This window comes from Asparagus officinalis, chromosome 8 (assembly GCF_001876935.1).
Source record: "Asparagus officinalis chromosome 8, Aspof.V1, whole genome shotgun sequence".
Lineage (NCBI taxonomy): Eukaryota > Viridiplantae > Streptophyta > Magnoliopsida > Asparagales > Asparagaceae > Asparagus > Asparagus officinalis.
In genome coordinates this window covers 629,158-656,261 of record NC_033801.1, presented here as the reverse complement: position 1 = coordinate 656,261, position 27,104 = coordinate 629,158, and the positions used below count along the sequence as shown (strand labels likewise).

General features: G+C 38.6%; 3 protein-coding genes across 6 annotated transcripts; 1 reads left to right on the top strand and 2 right to left on the bottom strand.

Annotated features, from left to right (window-relative positions):
- Window positions 51-5,865, bottom strand: LOC109851267 (probable metal-nicotianamine transporter YSL9). Of its 4 annotated transcripts, none has more exons than XM_020421323.1 (8): window positions 5,416-5,865; window positions 3,567-3,953; window positions 3,316-3,488; window positions 2,375-2,472; window positions 2,156-2,290; window positions 1,881-2,070; window positions 1,685-1,799; window positions 51-1,598 (listed from the first exon to the last, which is right to left on the bottom strand). In XM_020421323.1, exons 2-8 carry the CDS (start codon window positions 3,934-3,936, stop codon window positions 664-666), a joined length of 2,016 nt encoding a protein of 671 aa, XP_020276912.1. In that variant the 5' UTR covers window positions 3,937-3,953; window positions 5,416-5,865; the 3' UTR covers window positions 51-663. The 4 variants fall into 4 exon arrangements, with proteins under 4 accessions (XP_020276912.1, XP_020276910.1, XP_020276909.1 ...); XM_020421321.1 differs by having other exon boundaries at window positions 3,567-3,949; XM_020421320.1 differs by lacking the exon at window positions 5,416-5,865 and adding an exon at window positions 4,025-4,545.
- On the top strand, window positions 8,965-22,733 carry LOC109851268 (ATPase family AAA domain-containing protein 1-like). The gene is made up of 5 exons (XM_020421324.1): window positions 8,965-9,206; window positions 9,366-9,666; window positions 9,780-9,938; window positions 21,424-21,719; window positions 22,030-22,733. Exons 1-5 carry the CDS (start codon window positions 9,018-9,020, stop codon window positions 22,246-22,248), a joined length of 1,164 nt encoding a protein of 387 aa, XP_020276913.1. The 5' UTR covers window positions 8,965-9,017; the 3' UTR covers window positions 22,249-22,733.
- Window positions 23,125-26,994, bottom strand: LOC109822731. The gene is made up of 4 exons (XM_020388978.1): window positions 26,898-26,994; window positions 26,479-26,746; window positions 23,464-23,824; window positions 23,125-23,387 (listed from the first exon to the last, which is right to left on the bottom strand). The coding sequence occupies exons 1-4, from the start codon at window positions 26,960-26,962 to the stop codon at window positions 23,203-23,205; spliced, it is 879 nt and encodes a 292-aa protein (XP_020244567.1). The 5' UTR covers window positions 26,963-26,994; the 3' UTR covers window positions 23,125-23,202.

Here is a 27,104-nt window from a genome sequence, read left to right as displayed (position 1 = left end):
TCAATTTTGTCTTTCTACAAAGAAGGCTGGGCTTCTGTGGAATCCTGTAGGGTACAAGGGAATCAACTGTATTTTGAAAGAAGGTGTGTTTCTGTTTTGGTGCAAGTCGATTTTACAACATAGATTCCGATCAGCACAAGCTCCAATTCTAAGATCTAAAACCCTGGGTTTGAGGAAGGAAGTCGCGGATTTTTATTGGAATCGAGCTTTTCTGAGAACTCGAACTCATTTTTACACGATACAACAAAATCAAGCCCGAAAAGACTAAAATAAATACGAGTACGACATTTACGAAGAACAGTAGCGGAGATTAACAGTCCATTCATGGTGAAGGTAAGATCGTTGCAACCGTCACGAGGACCTAAGAGCCCTAATCTGCTTGATCTTCACATAAAAGGTCCGCCTGCATCAAGACTCCAATGACTCCACCTTTGCAACTCTACATAAAGTGCGCTTCTTACCGCATTCAATTTACAGAAAACCCCAAATATCAACAGAAACATTTGTGTATCAGTCCTATCCTAATACTTTTACATCCCAGTTGCACGGCAGCATGACCCAAATATGGGCGTAAAAAGGGTATCGTTGACCCAGTTTTATTAATGGAGAATGTTTCTCTGAGTCACACTCATTGAAAATCTCGTGAGATCTCAAAATCAGTTCTCAGGCTGCCGAGGGTTTTACAAACTTCATACAGATGGGAGGATTGACCTTAGCCAGAGCAAGCAAGGAAGATGGTAGGACCCAAAGCCCATCTCCACAGATCAAACCCGAGGCAACCGCTGGTATCATCAAAGCTGCTTTCTTGCTGTTAATCTTGTGCCATCCAAACACTATCAAACTCCCTACGAACATATCAATCGCAAAGCTAGCTCCAACAAGGAAAGGCACTGCCATGCACATCGGCAAAGGAATCAACCGCCCATATTTTTTTGGAATAATATCCTTCATTATATTACACGCAACAGCGAAGGCAAAAAACCCATAACAAAGCTGAAGGCAATGGCCAGGAAGCGCAGAGAATCCCTCAACTCCAAGAATCGCCATGTTTCTGTAAACCAAAGCATACGGAGCCTTGAAGGCTCCATCGGGGTTTCCCACATCAAAGGCTTTGTAAAAGAGGAAGAAAGTGAGAGGAGCAACAATGCAGCCCATGGCAGTTCCTATGGCTTGGCTAATAATCATAGCTCGAGATGAAGTTAGAGTTAAATGAGCAGTCTTGAAGTCGTGCATTAAATCAGCACCAATATAAACAACAGATTTTACCAGACCACAGACTACCAAACCAGCAACTACTCCTGAATCCTTTCCGGCCCAAGCTGCGATTATGAACAGAGCAACTTTTCCGTAGTTATAAGCCATGTTCATGTCGGTAAGACCATCACCATAAGCATTGCAGAAGCCAAGAACTGGAGCAAGGATGTAGGCGATGATAACATAATACCACTTCACCTCAGGAAACATGCGAGGAATGGCGACTAATGATATTACAGTGAAGATAGCATAACCAACGTAGGCTATCCAAAGAGGTATTGTTTCTTTCGTGAATGCTTCCGTGAGTTGAAGATCATCGAGAGATACAGTGTTGTCAGCTGCTTCTGCAAGAGAGAGGATTGTCAACTGAAATGCAATTCAAAGTTACGTGTATAATTAGTTTAACTTTGTGTTTTCCTCATTTGATTACCCCGTTTACGAGTTTTGCTTCTGAATTTGATGTGCATGTTTCTTGCAGTTATGGCGCTAATTTTGAGGAAATGGTATAAACCATCCCCTAAGATCAAAGCAATGGAGATAAAAACCTGCAATGGAAAAAAAAAATATGAGTAGAGTCGGCATGCTGTTCCTGACAAAGAAGAGGGAAGAATTTGCTAGCCACTGACCTTGTAACCTTGCAAGCTTTCCATGCTGCTCTCTGAGATGGTAGCAGGAAACCAAACGCCTTTCTCCTCTCTGATCAATGGCCACATTACTCCCCATGAAAGCACTGCTCCAAGCAAAAGCGAGATATTCACAAGATGCGAACAGATCATACCAGCTCCGACATATGTCAGGCTAAAATCAAAGAAAAATCTGCCAACAAAGATTTCAATGAAAACTATGTCAGTCTCTGAGATGAAAATTTACTAATATAACGAGATTGTGAGAAGAGAAATACGTCTCCTTATAAGCCTGTAAACCAAAAGTTGGGAACTGTGCGAATCCACAGACATCACCCCCCGAGAAAAACCATTGAAAGAAGCTCCAGAGAAAGCTGAAACAGAAGTATTTAGTGAACCCGTGAACCTGCTTCCTGATGAAGAAGAAAATCAGAGATTATAAAAACAGAAAAAATATGTGAGTGTGCATATATAATAAGATAAAACCTGACTATTACTTAGCCATTTTGTCTCCCTTGGAAGTGTGAAAGCCATTGATGAGGACAGCCGTTGCAGTGCCACTTGGATAAGTTAACTTGTAGTCTATAATCATAATCTGAAATTTTCACTAGGCTTTAGAGGAAGCATCTACCAGATTAAACTTATAAGAATATATTGATACAATTCTAGATAAATATGTTTAAATATATACTATTTTGTTAGAGGAAAATGAGGGCCATAGCCCAAAAATCTATAAGAAACTTTTTGCTCCAGTTACATTGATTTCAAATTTCTCTCTTACATGATCAGTCAGGGGTTTTTATGATCAATCGGGAGTTTACGTCAAGCAGTTTACAAGTCCCTTCTCCACTTTTTCAAGTATGTGCTAAGGCTGTGCCATATGGGTTTTTGTCTGCTCTCCCCCTTCATCTTAAGTTTGGCCTCAGTGAAATGAGACACTCAAACACAATATTTTACATGGTCATCATCATCGTCATTATTGATGACATTATCGTGATACAACGACTAAGATGTGAGATTCATTAAGATAATTAATTCCAAGTCTCCTCTCACTTTCAACACCCTTCAATAACTCTCTTTGCTAGTAAAATAATATGTTAATATTTGGACAAAATGTCAAATTTGGATACTCACTTCATTTCCTTACAGAAGATATTTACAGGTAGACTTTCTTTTCAGTGGTACAACCAATTTCTAACAACTTTTAAAAACCTGGGATTTCAAGTTTACATACTTACAAAGTAAATTCAAAAGTAGACCAATTTTCCATAGAGATTTTCTTTCCTATCTTCTTCTTCTTTTGTTTGTTTGTTTGTTTGTGAGATAAACATAGCAAGTTCCACAATACAAATCCTAAACCAATTTGCGGAGAAGCTTTTTTGCAAAAAAAAAAAAAAAAAATCAGAATCAAAATTGGCAAAAGAAGTAAAGCAAATACCTTTCTGAGTGGAATCAATACGAAAAGACCAACGAAGCTGGTAACAAAGAGAAATGTAGTCATCCATCCAATTCCAGGCTCCTTATAACTCCCTGGAATATTCCCCTTCGTATCTGTGCCTGCTAGTTCATAAGTCCTCTTGTTCAGGCCCAACAAATAAGACCCAAACCCACCTGCATCAGACCAAAAAAAAAAGATCAAAAAACCTTTCTATCTAACAATGATCATACACATATTGAGCCATTTCAGACCTCCAAATCCCATCGTATAGCAGGCAACCGCGCAGGTCTGAACCACATTAGTCTCTTGCTTTGTAAAAGGCTTAGACATGATGCCAGCCTTGTTAAGCAGCTTAATCCAAGTCCTGAGAAGGACAAAGGAAAGAAGAGCAGCGGAGACATTGAGGGTTGGCACGAGCCCTGTAGTCAAACTGAGCTTCATAATAATAATAGTGTACATGATCCCGATGATGAGGCTAGTAACGAGGCCCCGAATGGTTATTTGCTCTTTCCATGGGGGGATTGCCCCCAAGTTCTTGGAAGCCTCTCCTTCCTCCATGTCATTCGCTCCCTCAATCTCGAGCCTCGCTCTTTCTTGCCCTTCGATTGGGAGGATCGCCATAACTTCTCTTGCCCTGTCTGAATCAAGGAGGAATAAGAATAAAATTTCAAAAAAGATGAAAGACACTGTTCATGAGAAATTAACTAGCCTTCTGAGAAGAGCGAGCAAGAATGACAAGCACCAAATAAGCCGGTGTCTCTCAGGCGAAGAATCGCTTTAGACTGCATACAAGTTTGTTGCAGAACAAAGCTCTTATATAGAGGGAGAAACAAATATGGGAAGGCTTTATTTTATTTTTTAATGTTCAGTTGACTTGGTTCTTCTTCCTCCTACCTTTTTCATTAACTGACGGAAAGCAACGTTAGTGCAAACACTACGTTTCTTTGGTGGGTAAAGACTAAAGAGAGTCGGATGAGATTCGATATTGAAGAGCTGAAGGAGGATCTCTCAAGGAGGTAGTCATATTGGAGGGACCAAAAAATGGGGGGAAGTGACTTTTGGGATGATGGGTGATTGGCAAACGGGGACTAATTAATGCGCATTTTGAGTTGAGTTGAGTTGATGATCTTCTTCCTGTTTGTCAATTGTCTCTGTAATTGTAAATGAGATGGCCAATGGAATAGAAAACTATGGATGTCTTGAGATAAATCTCAAGGGACGACAAGAACAAAATAATAATAAAAAAATACACATAATGCATGTGCATTTGTTTTTTGTCAGATTGGTTTCATGCATGAACACAAAGAAGGGTCAGGGTGCCTCCATTTGTCATTTGTCACCTAGCTCTGTATCTTCCTTCAGTGGCAAATCTCTCAGGGTTGTACTGCAAAACACAGTACTGCAGATGTTGTACTGCAAGATAAACAAGTGAATCCCACACATAGCAGGTCAATGTAAGGGGCCCCACGTGTCAGTCGCAGGGTGCCAGTTACTAGCACAAGGACAGTTCTATGGGAGGACGCTGTGAACGTGATAGCTGGTAATTCTTTGCAGAAATAACCTTTGCTAGCTACCATTAACTGTAATGTTTTTCCTTTAAATCATCCCACTGAGATAAAGAGAGGCTACGGGAGGTTCCCCCTTTTGAGGACTTGAATCCTGGACTAGTTCTCTACAGTATCTGCTTGGCCGAAAAAAAAAAAGAAAAAAACAGATGCAGTCTTCTGGCCCTTTCAGAATTTACCATCTGCATCAGGTCTCCCTTATTAGTGATATGGCTACAAATATATGCCGCTTGTTCTTTCAGATTAAAAAAAAAAATCCCTTTGATATTAAGACCGACAGATACATCTAATCCACACAATCATAATTACTAGATACAAGGGAATCTTGAACGTTCACATGATGATATTACGGTTAAACCCAATCCTTGAATTAAAAAATACTAGAAAAAAAATCAATATCCACTAAGAAAAAACAGTTCAAAAGCATATAATTAATGTCAACGATGTACACAACTTATTCAAATCAACTGAAGAAACCCGTGGCAAGTCATGGGGACAAGTTAGCATCATTATTAGTTTAGAGAGAATGACATACCTTGATATACTAGCAAGACCCATCAAAAAATATGTGCAGCAATTGGGGAGTCTCCATCTTGACAAAGTTCAAATTGGGAAAAGCAGCACAAATGAGGCCTTGCCGCTCCCAATCTAAGGCCGATGATACTAATTCGTAGCAATTAGTAAAGTCCATCCTCACAAAGTCAACTAGTTTCATTTTGTCTGGTGGTACAAAGTCAACGCCCTTTCTCGGAGCCGTTATGAGCACAAGAACGCAAGCATCCATTCCATCGGGGGTCAAACCGTTGGGGCATTTCGTCGAACAGGTTGCTTGCACGCAACAACGATAGTAAGCATACATATAGCCGATGAATAAACAGCCAACGGTAGCTGGAAAATTGGAGAGTCCTCTTCCAGACTCATCTCCAGGTTCTCCATCTACGACGATTCTCAGAGATAAAAAAAAAAAGATCATTGTTCTTCTTTTAAATAATTTATTTTTATTCTTATGTCTCTCTATGCTCCCCTTTAAACTCCCTTCATCACAGGGGAACGGGGACTCTACAGTGGGGCTCGATCTGCTCTAATGGCCCATTTTTAAGTAAGGGCCACGGCCTGCACAAAACTAGATAAGAACGTATTGAGTATTCTTTGTTAAGGAATATTAAATTAAGTCACTCAGATCTTCTCTAGACTATACATCTATTCATCTATAAACAAGGGAGGATCTAAGATTCACTATTTATGCTACAGTAAATACTAATTAAATTATTATAGTATTCATTACTGTAGCACAAACAGGAGGATCCAGCTCAGTTGTTCACGCGATTTGAATTACTGTAGCGCAGGCGAGAACTGTAGCGTTTAAAAAATATTATTATAGTATTATTACTGTAGCTCAGACGGGATACTGTAGTATTTAAAAATATTACCACTTATAAAACTGTATTTAAATATAAAATTATTGTAGCTAAAATAAAAAATTGGAGCCTTGGAGGCCATGGTTTGCACGAGGTGCACACTAGTTAGTTAATTGTATTCAAAGCAATTAATTAATTGCCCTTGAATGTAAACTTTCTAAAATCTTATTAGCTACAGTCTATTAATCAAATATATAACTGATCTAATAAAAGACCGCTGATATGGAGTTAGTAAAACATAATTTGAAAACCTCCTACGCATTTTTTGTGAAGTACCTGATTATTTATTTATAGTTGATGCTGTCATTTAATTCCTGGGTGTTCTCCCCTCGCCGTCAAAAACCTCAACGCGCCCTGCCATTAATACATGTCGATGTCATGCCTAATCATCTTACAATGGTTTTTATGTAGCCGCAGAAGGCCTGTGATTTTGTCAAACGAAGAATTACTTCCACATTTAATCTCCAGAAAGTACTGATCATGTAGTACTCAAAGCTGATCGCCACGACATTTCACAAAAAAGAAAAGAAGAAGAAGAGGAAGAAGCTCTTGTTCGATCTAGAACACGTACGTCTTTTGATTTGCTACGTAAGGCCCCGTTTGGCAAAGGGTTAATGAAGAGGGGTTAAAGAGAAGGATTAATATACTTAGCCCATTTGATAATCCGAAGGACTAAATTATTAACCCGTTAGATAAGTTTTATTTTAGCACTTATGATCAGTTTTAGTGTTTGGGAATAACAATGATTTTGACTATTTTCTTTATAATTAGAAGGGTTAACTCTTATTCCATCTAAATAGGAGTATTAATAAACCCCTCATTTTGAGAGGTTAACTCATTTTAACCCCTCTAGAGGGATTAACTTAACCCTTCTATATTTTTTATGTTTGGCAAATTATGGAGGGTTAACTCAAGTCTCCTTAACCCCTTGCCAAACAGTACCTAAAAGAACATGCAGAAGAAAACATCGACTGTGATCATATATATATAGCAAGGCGGTCTGGAGGTTTTCGCCCATTTTCGGCCTGTCGGAGATCAGTTGCTTGGAGGAAGAAAAGAACGTGAAAAACAACCGAAGTAAGGATAATACCTTAAACATCATTTCATCTTATAATCTCAATAAAGGATCGTACAGTTACGTAGCTGGGCTACTTCGCTACGGATGTGTCTCTCGTCGTTATCTAATTAGCTTCACTTATGACATCTTGTTTAACTGGTTCACTATTCCGAAAATGGAAAATTAGGAAATGCTTTACATAATAACTGTTACCGTCTGATTCAATTCTTTCTTTCTTTTTTTGGTTTGCACGTCGCGCGCAGACACCAAGATCGAGCAATATTGCGACAGTCGGGCCTGGGAGTAAGCTTGGTTTGTCATGTAATCTATGCATGACGTCGTGCTTGCTGACTAGTTTTATATCTTCCTGCACTCGATCAAAACCCATTGTTGATCACTTGTTAATAGTCTAGATATATATTACAGGATTCGAATATACGTTGTACAAACACAACAACGACGACAAAGCCTTTAGCCCAAATATTTTCAGCGTACTCATAGAAATTACCTTTTTCATACGTACTTTATTCAAAGGAGCTTTTCTTTGCTGAAATTACTTGTATGGACTTGTGTTGCTGATAAAATGAACCAGGGCTTCCATCTCATTTTGCTGATATGGGGATCGAATATGAACGATCGTTGAGTAGGCTGCGGAATTGGGTCTTATGCTAATGTCTTATTTACCTTCTCGCGTTATCACCACTTACATAAGCAAGATAGTTGTTCCTATACTTGGATGAAATAATAATATTCCTTTGACGACAAAAAGCATGAGGAACATGGAAAATTGAAATAAATTTTAAACATATATAGATGTGGGGCGTGTATATCGTGATAAATGAATGGACCATACTCATACCTTAGATTGTTCGCCTCTTACTTGGCATGTGCAAACAACGTACAATCTTAATCATGCACGAACATATGAAGAGGACACAAAAAAAAAGAATAATAATAATAATGCAAGTTAATTGCTATAACGCGGTGTTATATGACAGATAATAACAAATTGTTGTTCATTTTAAAGGGTGCATGTGTTTTGGTTTGTTATAAAGAGGTTTTAGTAGAAGACTCATATTGCACTGGTATCGCAGAAAATGCTCAGGTTATGGTTTTAGCTGCTACAGACCGTCCATCTGCGCTAGATGAGACAATACTTGGGCGATTTACTCAGGCTTTTGAAATTGTCACACCTGGCCAAGGCGAGAGAGCTAAAGACATTTAGGGGCTGTTTGGTACTCTGTAGCAAAGGCATACCGCCTACTTCAACGCTAGCAACTTATACACGCACAAAAAGGATCAATTTCAGAACGATCTCATCTTGCAGTTTAAACACGAGAACTCAAAACGAACCGAGTACTTGATATGATAGATACCCGACCCGTTTACGACCCGACCCATCCTCATCGTACTCTCTTTCTTAGGCCGCAAGGCCAGAGCGACAGAAAACACTTTGGCTCCTCTATTTCCATTTCTAAACCGATCAAAAAAAAAAAAAAAAAAAAAAAAAAAGGAAAAAAAAAAAAAAAAAAGCTTGGTCGTCGGCGATGGAAGGGTCGAGGTTCTTGAAAGAGCTAGCCCTCTACGCGGCGAGCGCGGGGCTAAAAAAAAAAAAAAAAATCAAGAAGGAGAAAAATCAAAAGAAAAGCTTGGTCGTCGGCGATGGAAGGGTCGAGGTTCTTGAAAGAGCTAGCCCTCTACGCGGCGAGCGCGGGGCTCAGTTACCTCGTTCTCTGCGCCGCACTCCGTAAGCTCGACGCTAACCACGCCGCATCGAAGAAGGCGCTCAAGCAGAAGAGGGAGATCGCCAAGAGGCTCGGCCGACCTCTAACCAACACTAATCAGTATGAGGTCTCCTTCTATCTTCGATTATTACTCTTCCTCTTTTTTTTTCTTTTTGGGATTTTTGGCGGTTTTTATCGATAAGTTTTTGGTACTTTTGCTTCAGTTAGCTGTTTGCATAAACCCTAGAATGGACATTGTGACAGTTTACGTTAATTACATTTGTAGGACGTGATAGCGTGCGATGTTATAAATCCTGTTCATATCGATGTCGAGTTTGAGTCCGTTGGAGGTCTCGACAAGATTAAGCGAGAATTATTTGAACTGATCATCCTTCCCCTGAGGAGACCTGAGTTGTTTTCGCACGGGAAGCTTCTTAGTCCGCAGAAGGGGGTTCTGCTGTATGGACCCCCGGGGACCGGGAAAACAATGCTAGCAAAGGCCATCGCTAAGGAGTCCGGTGCTGTTTTTATCAATGTGAGGGTGTCTAATTTGATGAGTAAATGGTTTGGAGATGCTCAAAAGCTCGGTACGTAAGCTTACGGGCGTTAATCCTCCCATGTTGGAGTTCTCTGCAAATATCACGTTCGTCTGATCCCGACGTAATGCTGTGCTCAGTGTTTCTTTCTTCAACTTTTGCAGTGGCTGCGGTGTTTACTCTCGCCCATAAGCTCCAGCCTGCTATCATTTTTATTGACGAGGTTGATAGTTTCTTGGGGCAGCGCCGTAGCACGGACCATGAAGCCATGGCTAACATGAAAACCGAGTTTATGTCCCTGTGGGATGGTTTCACCACAGACCGTGAGTGTCTGACTTGTTTCATTAGTATTTTTTGTTTATATGATGTCATGGAACCTTTTAAAGCCATCTGGTTACCTTTCATTCATTTGCTATGGGGCTTGTAATTTCATCACAGTCTGAACATCTTTCTTGTAGGTCTGGTTCGACATGTAATCCGTGTTCTGCTTTGCTGACTAATTTTATAGCTTGCAACACTAGAACCCATTGTACGCGTGTCAGTATTCTAGATGTTACGGGATTGGAAGATGTTTATGCTGTACTCATAACACAACAATAACAATAAAGCCTTTAGCCCAGACATTCTCAGCGTACTCGTAGTCGTAGAGATTACCTTTGTCGTGTTGACCTCATTTCGGATAGCTTTCTTTTCTGGAATTAGTTGTATGGATTCGTGTTGCCGATTAATGAATCAATGACTACACCTCTTCATATTGATATGGGGATCTAACATGAAAGTCAGTTGAGTAGGCTATGGAATTTGGGCTTATGCTAACATCTCATTTGCTTTCTTGCTTTATCTCCTACTGCATAAGCAAGATAGTTATTCCTACTTGGCAGATGGCTAGCTCATGACATTTATCATGATTTGCATGCTATGAAGAAATAAGATTATTGTGTACTTTTGGAACTTCTATCAGATGTATCGAGTGGTTCGGCATAATAGTACTCCTTCAACAAAAAGAATGAGGAACTAGAAACGTGGAAAATTAAAAAGGTTTTTAAACATAGATTTGTTTGTCGTGATAAATGAATGAATCATACTTATATATCTATATTGTTCACCATGTACTTGGCATGTGCAAACACCTATCTTGATCATGCATGAACCTATGAATATCGCATTCACAATGCACACGTTATGTCACATTTGCTTGCATGTGGTACACATGGATGCATGAAGGAGGAGAGACATGGTTGATATATGCAGTTCATACGTATTACAGGATGAGGGCTTAGCTATTACCTAACCATAGAATTGCAGGTCTTGGACAATTCAAAACATGTGTTGGAGCCGAGGGGCTACACAGACACATAAGATGTCTATACAAAAGTGGATGATAACAGTGTACTATGTAATCACAGTAGAGATAGAGAATAACACACAAGCATTTAACGTGGTTCGGTCAGTATGACCTACGTCCACGAGCGAGAACAACAGACAAATTTACTAATCATAAAAGAAAAGATTACAAAAAGAGATCACTCTAATATCTAACAAAACTCTTTTTTTCTTTTTTTCTTTTCTCTTCAAACTTTTTCTTTGTTCTCTCTGTTCTGAATGCATTTACCTCTTACCTTCATCGGTATTTATGGCTTCAAAAAAAGGTTGGTGAAATAATAAATGGTTGGTGGAATAGTGATGAGGGTAAGTGAAATAGTCTATTAGTTAGTGAACTTTGAATTCATATTCAAAGTCAAAGAAATAACAAATTGGTATCAGAGCAAGTGTTATTCTAGTGAGCTTCAAGATGTCTTCTGCAAAATACAAAGTGGAGAAATAGCTTCGGTTTGTGGAGAGTCAAAATAAGGCTCTCCTAGTACAACAAAAATTGCTTGGAGTTCAACAAAGCGAAGGTTAAGCCCGTAAGGGGCTTTTGGCGAGACAGCAACGAAGAGAATATCCTCATATTCAAAGTCAATGTGGAGAGTTTCTTAATTCGGGTTGTTCCTACCATATATGTCCGCATAGAGATTGGTTTGTCACATATCACTCTATTGATGGTGAGAATGTCATGTTGGGAAATAACATACCTTGCAAGACTGTTGGTCGGATCAATTAAAATCAGAACTCATGATGATATTATTAGAACACCGAGCAATGTCAGACATATACCAGAGTTAAAGAAAAATGTCATTTCTTTAGACACCCTTGACTCAAATGGTTTTAAGTTTTCGGCTGAAGGTGGAGTTTTGAGAGTTAGTAAAGGTTCTCTTGTTGTTATGAAAGGAAAGTAGGTAAATACACTTTATATCCTTGAAGGTAGTACAATGATAGGTTCTGTAGCGGTGTCATTCTCAAAGGATTCATATTCTGACACTACACGTTTGTGGCATATGCGGTTAGGATATATGAGTGAGAGAGGACTAGATGTATTGAGCAAACAATGTTTGCTTTGTAGTCAGAAAACTAGCAAACTAGACTTTTGTGAGCATTATGTTTTCGGTAAACACCATAGAGTCTTCTTTAGTATCGGTGTTTACAGAACTAAGGGTACTTTAGATTATATTCATTCAGATGTTTGGGGTTCCTCTCAGGTTCCATCGAAAGGGAGAGCTCGTTTTCTGCTAACATTGATTGATGATTATTCTAGAAAAGTTTAGGTATATCCTTTGAAGCATAAAAGTGATGTGTTTACAATCTTTAAGTAATGGAAGGCTATGATTGAGAAGAAAACAAGAAAGAAAGTGAAGCGCCTCAGAACCGGCAATGAGATGGAGTTTTGTTCCACAGAGTTTGATTAGTCCTACAAGAATGAAGGTATTATACATCATCGTATAGTTCGGCATACATCACAGTAAAATGGAGTTGCAGAAAGGATGAACAGAACGCTTTTAGAGAGAACTCGGTGCATGCTCTCTAATGCCGGTTTGTCAAAAGACTTTTGAGCCGAGGCAATCAATACAGCTTGTTACGTGATAAATAGATTTTTTTCTACAGCAATTGATTTTAAAACTCCAGAAGAGGTATGGTCTAGTGTCCCTGCTAATTACTCTCATTTAAGAGTATTTGATTCTGTTTATTTTCACGTTAATGATAGTAAGCTTGAACCTAGAGCAAAGAAAGCTATCTTTCTAGGATATACTATTGAGCTGAAGGGTACTGAGGTGAAGGGATATAGATTGTGGTGTTTTGATCTCAAATCACCTAAGTTTATTATTATAGGGATGTTATTTTTGATGAGAAATCCATGTTTCTAGAGAGCTCAACTTCAAAGAGAGTGTTTGAGGGCGTTCATGTTGAAGCAGTTGACACTGCGAAAGGCTCAACTTCAAATAGCGATACACCACAAGAACAACAATATAATATTGTCACCGGGAGAACAAAAAGGCAGATCTGACATTCTCAACGTTATGTAAACATGTTTGCTTACACTTTGAGTATAACAGAATCGATTAAGATTTCAGAACATTCTACCTACAAGGAGGCTATTAATGATAGTGAAGCTACAGATTGGACTGTTGTGATGACTGAAGAGATGAAGTCTCTTCACAAGAACTAGACATAAGAGTTAGTGAAGCCACCAAGGAGATAGAAGATCGTTGGCTGTAAATGGATGTTCAAGAAAAAAGAAGGAACTCCAGATACATAATCTGTACGATATAAGACACGCTTGGTGGTTAAAAGCTACAGTCAGACCGAATGCGTGGACTTCAATGAAGTATTCTCTCCACTTGTAAAATACATCTCAATTCGCGTGTTACTTGTCATGGTTGCTCATTTTAATTTAGAGCTTGAGCAACTTGATGTTAAGACGGTTTTTCTACGTGGCGAGCTTGAAGAGCGGATCTTTATGCATCAGTCGTAAGAGTTTGTTATTGAAGGTAAAGAAGATCATGTGTGTAGGTTGAAGAAATCTCTTTATGGCTTGACCGAGATATTGGTATTTGACATATTGATACTTTCATATCTGAGCATGGTTACTCTAGGAGTAAATAATAGTTGTGTTTATCATAAAAACTCAATAATGATTCCTTTATATATTTGTTTTTGTATATTGATGACATGTTGATTGCAGCTAAAGATATGTCAGAAATCAACGAGTTGAAATTTCAACTGAAACATGAGTTTGAGATAAAGGATTTGGGAGCAGCGAAGTAAATTTTGGGGATGGAGATTCACAGGAACAAGCGAGAAAGAAGTTTATTTTTATCTCAGGAGAAATACATCAAGAAGTTGTTGGGGAGATTTGGCATGCTTGATGCCAAGCCTGTGAAGACTCCGTTTGCTGCTTATTTTCGTCTTTCAGCAAATTTATCACTTTACACTGAAGAGGAACAGTACATGTATTGTGTTCCTTATGCTAAAGCAGTTAAAAAGCATTATGTATGTTATGGTCTGCACCCATCCAGATACTTCACATGCAATCAGTGTTATGAGTCGGTATATGGATAAGTCTGAAAAGGTCCATTAGCAGTCTAAATGGATACTTAGATATTTGAGAGGATCTGCTAATATTGGTTTATATTTTGACAAGAACACAAACTCAGATTGCAGAATACTTAGTTATTCTGATTCAGATCATGCGGGCGATTTGGATAAGAGACGATTCCTGACAGGTTATATATTCATTCTTTCAGGTAGTGCTTTTAGTTGGAATGCGACTCTACAGTCGACAGTTGTTCTGTCTACCACAAAGGCAGAGTATATGGCAGTAGCAAAAGCAGTGAAAGAAGCTATTTGGTTGAGAGGTCTAGTTGAAGATCTCGGCTTACACCAAGGTGTTACTATGGTATTTTGTGATAGCCAGAATGTTATACATTTGACGAAGCAAGAGATGAATCATGAAAGAACCAAGCATATAGATGTCAGATATCATTTTATTAGAAAAATTAAAGTCATTAAGATTAAGGAAATTGATACTACAGATAATCCAACAGATATGATGACGAAGCTCATACATTCGTGCAAGTTCGAGTATTGTCTCGAATTACTTGGAGCTTAACAAAACGGAGGTTAAGCCCGTAAGGGGGTTTTGGCGAGACAGCAGTGAAGAGAAGATCTTCATATTCAAAGTCAATGTGGAGATTTTGTTATTTCTTTGACTTTGAATATGAATTCAAAGTTCACCAACCAAGATACTATTTCACTTACTCCCATCACTATTCCACCAACCTTTTACTATTTCACCAACCTTTTTTTGAAGCTATAAATACCGATGAAGATGATAGGTAAATGCATTCAGAACAGAGAATAAAGAAAGAGTTGAAGAGAAAAGAAAAAGAGAGTTTTTGAGTGTTCTCTTCTTTGTGTGAGTTTGGTGAGCTACTAAAGTGATCTTCTTTTGTAATCTTCTCTTTTATAATTAGTAAATTTCTCTGTTGTGCTCGCTCGTGGACGTAGGTCATACTGACCGAACCACGTTAAATCCTTGTGTGTTGTTCTATGTCTCTACTGTGATTACTGTAGGCGTCAAAAAATGCTGAAAGCGCAACTCAAAAGGAAAAAAAAGATACAAGTATAGACTGTCTCGCACGCGAGACACTCGCACGCGAGATAGTTTCAGAACTGTTTTAACCGCCACACACGTCCATTAACTGCCAAGGAACGTGGGAAACATCGTGGGCGAGAATCACGTTGATAACTGCCAAGATAACAGAGTTTTAAAACGTGGGAAGACAGTTACAAGAAAACTGTCTGGAAGTTGAGGATTTCCGAGATAATATTTACTGTCTCGGAACCCGAGACAGTGTTTACTGTCTCAGAACCCGAGACAGTCTTTGCTGTCTCGGTTGCCGTTTGTTGAGTTTTTGTAAATAATACCCCAGAGGCTACAAATACCCCCCTAGGGTCATTTCTGCTGAGGATCGAGCACATTATTGAGCAATTTAGAGCAGAGAGAGAGCAGACACTATTGTTCTTGGATTCCCTTGAGATTCGAGCTTTGACTTGATCTTAAGAAGAACGACTATCTTACTTTGATAAGATCTTCGTTTTAAATTCTCATTTCGATAAACGAATGAAGAATCATTAAGCCCCCTTCACGATCTGTGAATCGGTGGTCCACGAGTCAAAGCGCTCCCGGCACAGGCAAAGTCCCACAAAACAGGATTCGATAAACGACTTCTGTGTTATTTTCTCAAGAGTTGTAATTTTCTCTTTGTTGTGTAAAAGAGGTCTTATAAAAAGACTATTTCTTTGAATTTGTTGTAATCGAACGAAGATATAATGAATTCCACAGCAAAACCAACTTTTGACGAAAACAAACTGGCGACCACAGTGGGAGCCAACGGTCTCGCTGCCGAGACCGTCGTGTCGCAGCCAATCATCAAGATCCCGGTTGAATCCATGGTCGAATACGAATTCGACCAAACCAAGTTTGAGGAATATCTCTCATCATCCTCTTCAAGATCTTCATTGTCTCGCAAGTATAAGAGGATCTCACAATTGAGGAAGACTTACATGCCAAAGAAGGCACAAAATGAAGACTCTCGCCTGATTGTTGCTGAGAATTTTACTCGCAACACTTCTGCTCACAATGACTCTTATCTAGTTAAAGAGTCATCGAATCAAAGCCCACCGGCACTGACAAAGAGGGCTCATCAGAGACAACGTCAGCGCCGCGCTCGTCAAATAGCTAAGGCCTTGGAACAAACCGACGGGGTTCGTTATCACGCGGACCTAGAGTCGAGGAGACATCGAGTGGTTCAGTTGTCTCAACAACCAATCATTCATATTTCAGCTAAACTAACGACGGATGAATGGACTTTAATCAAGAGGGCTCGCTCAACCCTCAAAGAACGTATACAAAAGCGTCGTGCAAACGCTGCTTATGCCTGTGCTCTTTCACAACAAAGACGAGAAAGAAACAAGAAAACGGTGGCCAAAGAACCACCAAAATTCTACAAAGTTTGGATTCCGAAGTCTGGACTTAAGCAAAATCAGCATTCGGAGCCCGTTAAGACTCCATACCCGCAAGGGGGTGGTTCTAAACGTGCGACTCCCGACATAACCTTGGATCGCTCAAAGACAGTAATAAATTATTCTGAGAATGTCAACAAGGTTTTACACCCCCAGAAGAAGACGCATTCACCAAATGACATCGTCATACCTGGGAGGTCATGCCAACAGACGATACGATTTTTTGGCAATCATACCGATGAATCGTATTATCAAGTTGGGGGTGTGAATAAATTTCGAAAGAGAGTTATTCGAGAAATAAGCTGTCATTGTTCCTGTGCACGACTCATTAGAGCAGTATTGACGGAATATAACTACGCCAAACGAGAAGTCATCCCGCAAAAAGTTTCAGTGTTCCAGAGGCTTTTCACCGAAATGTCAAAGCCCAGGCCGAAACGTTTCAGCAAGAAGTTTGCTATTCAAGAGGATGAATTCCCTGAAGTCACCATTAATATGGCTGATAAAGGAAAATCTAAACGGCATTCAAATGAATCAAATCCTGATTTTTCCCCAGGAGGAAAAGTCAATTCAAGAATTGCCCAACGGATGTCTCGACTCCAGTTAAGAGCTATCAGACGTAGAGATTACAAGAGAATGCAAGAAGGAATGTCCTCGGAGGATGAACTCTCGGACACTTGTTCTGCGATCGCTTCGGATGATACCATATCTAGCACAGGGCAAACCAGAGAAGTACTCACGATCACCTCTGATCAATTTGCTCAAATACTTCAAGAAGCTCTAGCGAAGCAACGTGAAGAAATTAGAGTTGAGATGAAAACAGAGATGGAGTTAGCTATCCAACAAATGAGAGAATTGCTAACTCGACGGTCTCAACCTCCTGAGTCCAGTCAGCGAGCTGAATCCAGCCGCCACACTCAGAATGTTGTAGATGACAGTGATCCAGAAGTGGATGAAATCATTATGGCTGATACACATCCCAATGATAATAACACTGGGGGTGGTTCAACAGATCCTCCCAATAACAATATTGGGGGTGGTTCAATTGCACCGCTTAATAACACTGGGGATGACCTAATTATTTCTGCTCAACATCACTCAGAGAGAGATGAAGATGAGGACAAGAAAATGCAAGACCTTGAAAACAAAGTCAATGCTTTGATGTCCACTCAGGAAGTAAAGAAGACGGGTATTCCGTATCCCTATCCAAAAGACGGAGAGTCAGTCGACAATTTTGTCAAGCGCTTCCGTAACAAGACAATGAATTGCAGAGATCCTATTACAAAGGAGTTCATCCTGCAAACATGCCACAGTAATCTCTCCATCGATGTCCTGGAAGCCCTGGGGGTCGTACCATCCAAAACTTGGAAGGATTTGAAAATACGCGGTGAACAAGCTGAACACTTTCTTAAAAGAAAGAAAGCTGAGAGAAGCCGACCGACGACATCTGCAATCGCTGGGAACGTGACTCTCGATCCGAGGTTCGGAATACCTCCTCGCCAATGACAAAATCGAGCTACCGCCTATTAAAGATCAGGAGGGAGCTAAAAGGATTACGGATACAAACTACTGTGCATACCACAGAAGGGTTCTTCATCCCACTAAGGTTTGTTTTGGACTCAAAAACAAAATCCAAGCCTTAATTGACTCCGACGTCATAACGGCGAAACAAGCCGAGTAAAGACGACCTTTACTCCATTGGATACACGAGTATAAACTGTTTTCCTCTAACTCCGAAGAGTATACGAGTATAAACTGCTTCTTTATGTGACTCCGATGAGTATACGAGTATAAACTGCTTCTCCATCTCACTCCGAAGAGTATACGAGTATAAACTGCTCCTCGATACTCCAACAAGTATATGAGTCTAAACTATTTCCTTTCTTTCACGGGAAGTTCCTGGAGATCGCTATGCATAGTACTCTTAAGGATAACCCGATCATGCAGCTGAATATAATGATAAACCCGGTTTAATAAGAAAAGCTGGGGGTGGATGATTCATGTAACGGGAAGTTCTCGGAAGAATGCTATATGTAATTTTCTTAGGGATAACCCGATCATTACGAACAAAGTGATAAACACTACATCCCCACGATGATTTTCAAATGCTCTTTTACTGAGATGAGATTCGATCACTTCTTTAGATTAATCTTCCCTCACAAAACTCATATTTGGTCAAACCTTTAAACGGTTAGGACCAAAACCAAAATCCCCTCTCGATTCCTTCCACGAACGAGAGGTCCACAAATTGAACGATCAAACCTTTAAACAGTTAGGATCGTCTCACACCATTTGGTCAAACCTTTAAACAGTTAGGACCAAAACCAAAATCCCCTCTCGATTCCTTCAATGAACGAGAGGTCCACAAATTGAACGGTCAAACCTTTAAACAGTTAGGATCGTCTCAAGTCCCCATTTGGTCAAACCTTTAAACAGTCAGGACCAAAACCAAAATCCCCTCTCGATTCCTTCCATGAACGAGAGGTCCACTCAAATTGAACGATCAAACATTTAAACAGTTAGGATCATCTCAAAACTCCCAATTGGTCAAACTTTACTACAGTTAGGACCAATTGGTCAAACCTTACTACAGTTAGGACCACAAAGCCAAAGTCTCTTCTCGATTCCTTCCATGAACGAGAGGTCCACTCAAATTGAACGATCAAATCTTTAAACAGTTAGGATCGTCTCAAAACTCCCAATTGGTCAAACCTTACTACAGTTAGGACCACAAAGCCAAAATCCCCTCTCGATTCCTTCCATGAACGAGAGGTCCACTCAAATTGAACGATCAAACCTTTAAACAGTTAGGATCGTCTCAAAACTCCCAATTGGTCAAACCTTACTACAGTTAGGACCACAAAGCCAAAGTCTCTTCTCGATTCATTCCACGAACGAGAGGTCCACTTTCAGTTGAATAATCAAACCTTATGACAGTTAGGATTATTCAAACTCGTCCAGATTCTCTAAGTGGAGATTCCACTTTGAGTTTTCTTTGCATCTGGAGATAGAATATAAAATTCTTCCTCTCCGATTTCGGGTTTATCTCTACCAACAAAAAAAGAGACAAGGAGATAGAATATAAAATTCTTCCTCTCCGATTTCGGGTTCATCTCTACCAACAAACAAGAGACCAGGAGATAGAATATAAAATTCTTCCTCTCCATCATCGGGTTCATCTCTACCAACAAAAAAAAGACCAGAATACTCTAATAGGTACACGAATTTAAACTGTTTCCCTACCCCCAACAGAAAGTTTCCGGAGAATATCACTTAGAATATTCTTAAGAATAACCTGACTACCTCCCAACGAGTATATGAATATAAATTATTCCTCTGTCATCCAACACCAGCTCTAAGTCAAGACTTCGACAACGGTCAAGCGATAAACGTAACACCGGAAGAATTTTGTCTATTCTACAAAGCACTGAATAGACCAAATGATGAAGAGGTCAAGATTTGAAGCCATTTACAGGTCCTTCCGTACGATCTACTCAATCAAGTATCGAAGGGATTGCAAATAAGACCTGTCTTATCCAAAGTGTCCCAGACTCCTCTATAAAAGAATAAGTCTGGAACACTTTGGAGGGGGTATCTGTAGGCGTCAAAAAATACTGAAAGCGCAACTCAAAAGGAAAAAAAAGAGATTATCATAGACTGTCTCGCACGCGAGACAGTCTTTACTGTCTCGCCATGCGAGACAGTCTTTACTGTCTTTCCATATGAGACAGTGTTTACTGTCTCGCATGCGAGACAGTTTTTACTATCTCACACGCGAGACAGTGTTTACTGTCTTGCACGCGAGACAGTGTTCACTATCTCGCACGCGAGACAACTTTCCCCCTAGGGTCACTTCTGACGAGGATCGAGCACTTGAGAGAGCAACCCAGAGCAGAGAGAGAGAGAGCAGACTTGAGTTATTCTTGGATTCCCTTGAGATTCGAGCTTTGACTTGATCTTAAGAAGAACGACTATCTTACTTTGATAAGATCTTCGTTTCAAATTCTCACTTCGATAAACGAAGGAAGAATCATTAAGCCCCCTTCACGATCTGTGAATCGGTGGTCCACGAGTCAAAGCGCTCCAGGCACAGGCAAAGTCCCACAAAACAGGATTCGATAAACGACTTCTGTGTTATTTTCTCAAGAGTTGTAATTTTCTCTTTGTTGTGTAAAAGAGGTCTTATAAAAAGACTATTTCTTTGAATTTGTTGTAATCGAACGAAGATATAATGAATTCCATTTGAATTTGTTGTAATCGAACGAAGATATAATGAATTCCACAGCAAAACCAACTTTTGACGAAAACAATTACATAGTACATTGTTATCATTCACTTTTGTATATACATCTTTTGTGTCTGTGTAGCCCATCGGCTCCAACAACATGTTGAATTTAGTGTTGCAGCTTGGTTTGTTACCTAGAAGATCAAGTTAGGCGGATAACTTAAGTATCCTGTGTTAGTTATCAGAATATTGAATTTGGGTGAAGCATTTGGTTGTGACTAATTTTTGAGACGTTTGGTAGAAACAATTCAAATATTTTCAAAGCCAAAGTTAGTAAGGTTCAATTTTGCAGCTTTTTAGTTAATGCTGCAATTTACTTTTCAGGGTTTTTTTTTTCTTCCCTTTGACATGAAGAAGGCAATATAGATCTATGTTCTGGCTTACTCTTACAATGATTTGCTGCATTTGCATGTAATTGCAAACGTATGTGTGTTTATCAAACTAAGATTTTCCACATTTATCCCCAGAGTTGATCATATTGAACTTGCAGATGAAAACTAATATAAGCTGATTGCTAATGACGTTGCATCAGAAGTAATCACAATCGTTTGTTCATTTAAAAGGGTGTACTTTGATTTGCTATAAAGAGGTTTTAGTTGATGACTTTTGCATTGGTATTGCAGAAAATGCTCGAGTTATGGTTTTAGCTGCTACAAACCGTCCATCGGAGCTAGATGAGGCAATACTCAGGCGTTTTCCTCAGTCTTTCGAAATTGGCATACCTGGCCGGAGCGAGAGAGTTAAGATATTGAAGGTGGTCCTGAAGGGGGAAAGAATAGATGAAGACATTGATTATGACTATATTGCTGGGCTTTGTGAAAGTTTTACTGGTTCGGATATTTTTGAACTCTGCAAGCAAGCAGCCTATTTTCCTGTTAGACAGTTGCTGGAGGAAGAAAAGAAAGGGAAGGCCCCACAGGTAAGAGTATACCTTGTCATTTGATCTTAGTATAGAGTCATACTGTTAAATGGGTAAACTTTTCTGCAAAAGGTTCCTTGTCATTTTAGCTTCACTATGATGTCTGAGCATTATTGAGTCTAATATTCTGAAAACGGTAAATTAGGAAAGGATTAATGGTAATTGTCATTAACTTTCACTGTCAGATTCTTCCCAAATTTATGCGTAATGACAACTTTTCTAGCCAGTGGTGAAGGGGGTTTATGATTTATAAGCATCCTTTTCGATAATATAATGAATTTAGGTCCAGTTTTTTGGTTGCATGTCGCAGATACCAAGAGCATTGAAACAGTCTGACCTGGAAAAAGCTTTGTCAAACTTTAGAAAAGTGAAGAGGGGAAAAAGCGAATACCGATATGCATTGCATTCACCTTCATGGTTAGGGAATGCTGAGACTGACGTTGATGATCCAGTCCAGAATGCTATTTTGAAGATCTCTGATATCATGAATCATATTCACAGCAACAACCGAACTGAATCTGAAGCCTAATACCCTTCGTTGTTCATAATTTTTACAGAAGTTCCTTTTTTACTTAATAGCTAGTTCATTTTATAAAAGCTAACATGCCGATATTACCTCTTGGGAACTATAATCATGGCCTTGAAGCAGCTGACTTGCCTCTGCTGAATTTCAGCCTTCATTCAACGCAGTGTTGTTTTGGAAGTGCCATTATTATTTCTCACCTCCAAAACTTTTGTTTAGATGTTTAGCAACATGAAAAGAGAATGAGATGGGACAAGACCTCGTTATTTTAGCACTGATTCTTGGCCACAGTAGTGATTCACTGCCAATGTACTAAATAGGCTTTATCTCTGTACTTTGTACAGATACGTGTTCTTGATACTACTGTGTGCATTTTGGATGTCAATGCTAGAAACCTTGCCCTTTAGATTCATCTGATTAGAAATGGAAGGTTTTAAGCATTGTAAGCTTTTTGTGAATCTCTAATTTTGATAATGTTCTGACTTTCGGTCTGCTTTCTTCCCATGTTATCTTTGTGTTGTGACAGATAGAGCCTCTTTGTGTAATGAATTTAGTTGAAGATGTGTTTGAAAGATGCATTTCTGGCTAAATCGCTTGTTGGTTCTATTTCTTAAATCAATTGAGCATTCGTTTGCTTATTTGTTTATATACACACTAGAATGCATTAAATTTGATTTAAGCCTTCTAGGCATTTTGTCTTCAAGGAACACACGAGGGTCTAAACAAAATTCCCTCTGAGAAAAAGAAAAATGTTAAGTCCTGAATATTTCAAATAATTGTAGCAAAAGCAAACCGAGGTAGTTCAACACTGGCTACATGCGCGCACTAAGGATCAATTTAAGAACTTTCTTAGGAGCACTTTTGCATCAGTTTAAACACAAGGGAAAAAAAAGTGAAAATAAAACAATTATGTGCCATTGTTATCACAAGTAAGATATATTTCTCTGCTCATTCTACATGTTACTTGACCTCACGTATGGGAAAAGGACTCAAAAGCTTCGTCTTAAAACAAAAATCTAGAGCAACAGAAGCTGAAAGAAATATAAAGACACTTTGAGACACATACACTGCTCCATCAACAGAGTACGAAATCAAGCTGTTTATATCTACTTCAGAAAGCTGTCCAGCGCCCAATGCAGCAAGACCTACAATAAAGAGAATGAAAAATTTATTTTGACTTTTAAGCTCTCGTTGAAAATCTCACAATGTCATGGTTCTCACCTTTGACGAAACCAAAAGCTGCAGATGCCCCTGTTTTGAGATGTATATCGTCTAGATCTCGTCTCACTATGTAACGATAGGTAACACCGAACAAAGCACAACTAGAGAAAATAATTGCCAGATGAAAGCTTAGTTGAATGTAGCTGGTATCTTGATACAAGGAAATGGGTAGACTGGCAAGCGTTCCGATTATAGCTGAAATAGATGCAGCTTTTATAGACTCCAGTCTCTCTTTATCTTTGTTTACCTCTTCAGCTGGAGCATCTTCAAAACTGTTCTCATCCATGTTTGATGACAGAGAACGTTGAGCTTCATCTACCATGGCTCTGGCTTCTAATAGTTCTCTTTGCGATTTTTCAATCTTTTGAAAGGAGGAAGTGAAAACAACATCAGAAGCAAGGCCAAGCAATTTATGTCTTCTTAACTTGAGTTGTAAAGATAAATTTCTGGACAAATGCAACTAGGGGTGGAAATGAACCAAATAATTAATAAATGGTTCGATAATTGTTCGAATAACTATTCGGTCATATTCGATTCGATAGTTCATTTATCACTAAACAAATATTTTTTAGTATTCGAGTTTATTAACGAATAGAATTTAACCAGATGTATATTCGATTCGTTTGTCTATTAAATATTCGTTTAAAATTTGATCACAGCTTATTATTTGTATTATTACACATATGATGTCATATTTTTAACCCACTTACCATTTCTACTTAAGTTTTATATATAGATTTTAAGACTTAAATAATCTTAAATCTGTTTTCTAATTAAAATTTTGATTTAAATATATATACATCATATATTATAAAGAATTAATTTTTATTTATAAATTTTAATACTATTTGAAAATTAAACTCTTTAACGAAATAAATATACTTTGATATTCGATAAGTATTCGTGAATATTCATGAATATTTATCAAATACCAAGTATTCGAGTTCGAATTCGAAAAACTAGATATATGAATAATAGAGTCCGCATTCGAATTCGATAATTTTAAACAAATACAAATATGAACACCTTAGTATTCGATTCGATTCGATCATTTACCACCCCTAGCTGCAAGAAGATAGTTTCTCTTAGGGGTGGAAATGAACCAAATAATTAACAAATAGTTCGATAATTGTTTGAATAACTATTCGGTCATATTCGATTCGGTAGTTCATTTACCGCTAAACAAATATTTTTTAGTATTTGAGTTTACTAACGAATAGAATTTAACTAGATGCATATTCGATTCGTTTGTTTATTAAATATTCGTTTAAAATTTGATCACAACTAATTATTTGTATTATTGCACATATTATGTTATATTTTTAACCCACTTACCATTTATACTTAAGTTTTATACATTGATTTTAAGATTCAAATAATCTTAAATCTATTTTCTAATTAAAATCTTGATTTAAATATATATACATCATATATTATAAAGGAATAATTTTTATTTATGAATTTTAATACTATTTGAAAATCAAATTCTTTAGCAGAATAAATATACTTTGATATTCGATAAGTATTCGTGAATATTCATGAATATTTATCAAATACCAAGTAATCGAGTTCGAATTCGAAAAACTAGATATATGAATATTAGAGTATGCATTCGAATTCGATAATTTTAAACAAATACAAATACGAACACTTTAGTATTCGATTCGATTCGATCGTTTACCACCCCTAAATGCAACAACAAACGACGATTGGGATGACCCTGCCACATGTGGTATGTGTACGAAGCACACACACAGATGCACACGAAGATTTTATATGGACAAGGCCTTTCAACTATGTTGTCAGTCATTCTAATGGATAACTCTTATAGATATAAATTGAGATTTGAAGAATTCTATTCATTTGTTTAATGGTCTCAGTGCACGACCGTTTAATACAGAACAAAAGGAATCATTAGACGGATGCTATAGAAGCTATTATAATGCATATTTTTCTATGTAGAAGTGTTCAATGACATGATAAACAAGATGCACGAAGTGGATTGTGTATTAGAGTGACAACAATAACAAAGCCAAAAAATCCTTCATCCCAAAATTTTGATGTCAGCTACAACATGAATTATATTCTTCCATTCAGTTCTGTTAAGGGTTATCTTCACTGTTGTCTGTAGAGATTCTTCCTATTTGCTCCCCACCTTGTTCTTTCAGGACTACATTTAGTCCTCCTTACCTCATTAACTATAACCTTACCACTTTGTCTAAATGGTTTAGTTGCCTTTATTGGCCAAGATTAAATCATCTCAATCAACTCTCTCATGTCATCCTCAATAGGAACAATCTCAAACCTCCCACAAATGCACTCATTTCTTGTCTTAACATTCTCACTTTTGTTACACTTACTTACCGAACATCCTGAATCCTTGATCCATAAAAATATTGTTGGTCATATACTTGTCCTATGGAATTGTGTATTTGAGTGACCCATTAAGTAATTTCAAACGTGGAAAGAAACATTTGTTCCTAGGGAACTTTAGAGTCTTACCTCACACGCACACAAAAAGTTCCTAAAGGCGCATTTGGAGTGGAGAGTCTGCTTCATCAAACCCAAAATTCTACTATTTAGTGGATGATTGTGATCGACGATAGATTTCGAACGAAAAGGTGCAAATGAACGCAAATTACAGAGACATGGCAAGTGCTATATTTGAAATGAATCATAAATGAATGCATAATAACAGAAATTAAACTCTCCACTACCAAAATGCAGTGAAGAGGACACAAATCCACTTCTATCAAGAGCATGTATTTAGAAATTTTGTAGAGTTCCTGCAAGATCCAGGAACCTAACTCGAAATGGGGCGTCTAAACTAAAGCCAACTTCATGATGAGATAAGGATACACAAATTTGTACAATAAAATTTGAACTTTTTACTCGATGGGTTTTCTAAATGCAATTAAATAACAACATCAGTATATCCAAAATCCCCACAAAATTTGAACTTTCCTTTCGTTCAGGAATAAAATCAAACAGCTAAGAGAGCAAAGGACAACGGACCTCCAACTTCCTGTTCTCCAGCTGAGCAACGTATTCCTTGGCCCTGACTGCTTCAGCCTCTCGCCTCTCGATCTCAGCCATTGCTTCTCTCGCTCTCTCTACTCTTTTCGAAGCCTCGTTCAGTCCATCGAGTAGTTCTTTGTTCTCTTCTCTCTTTAGGAGCTCATCCACCATTCCTGATACTGCCTCGTTGGAGAACGAAGACTCGTTGCTGATGCTGCTGCTGCTGCATTTGGGAGGTCCAATTGAGATCGTGGGTTTGAATTTGGTTGGGTAGCTTGGGTTAATGGAGAATTTTAGGGGGAGCGATGAGAGAAGGGAGAGGGAGTGCATGGCTAAAGATATTTTGGCCCCTCCTTTCCTGTTTGCTGCTGCTGCTGCATTTGGGAGGTCCAATTGAGATCGTGGGTTTGAATTTGGTTGGGTAGCTTGGGTTAATGGAGAATTTTAGGGGGAGCGATGAGAGAAGGGAGAGGGAGTGCATGGCTAAAGATATTTTGGCCCCTCCTTTCCTGTTGTTTGAATTTGGTTGGGTAGCTTGGGTTAATGGAGAATTTTAGGGGGAGCGATGAGAGAAGGGAGAGGGAGTGCATGGCTAAAGATATTTTGGCCCCTCCTTTCCTGTT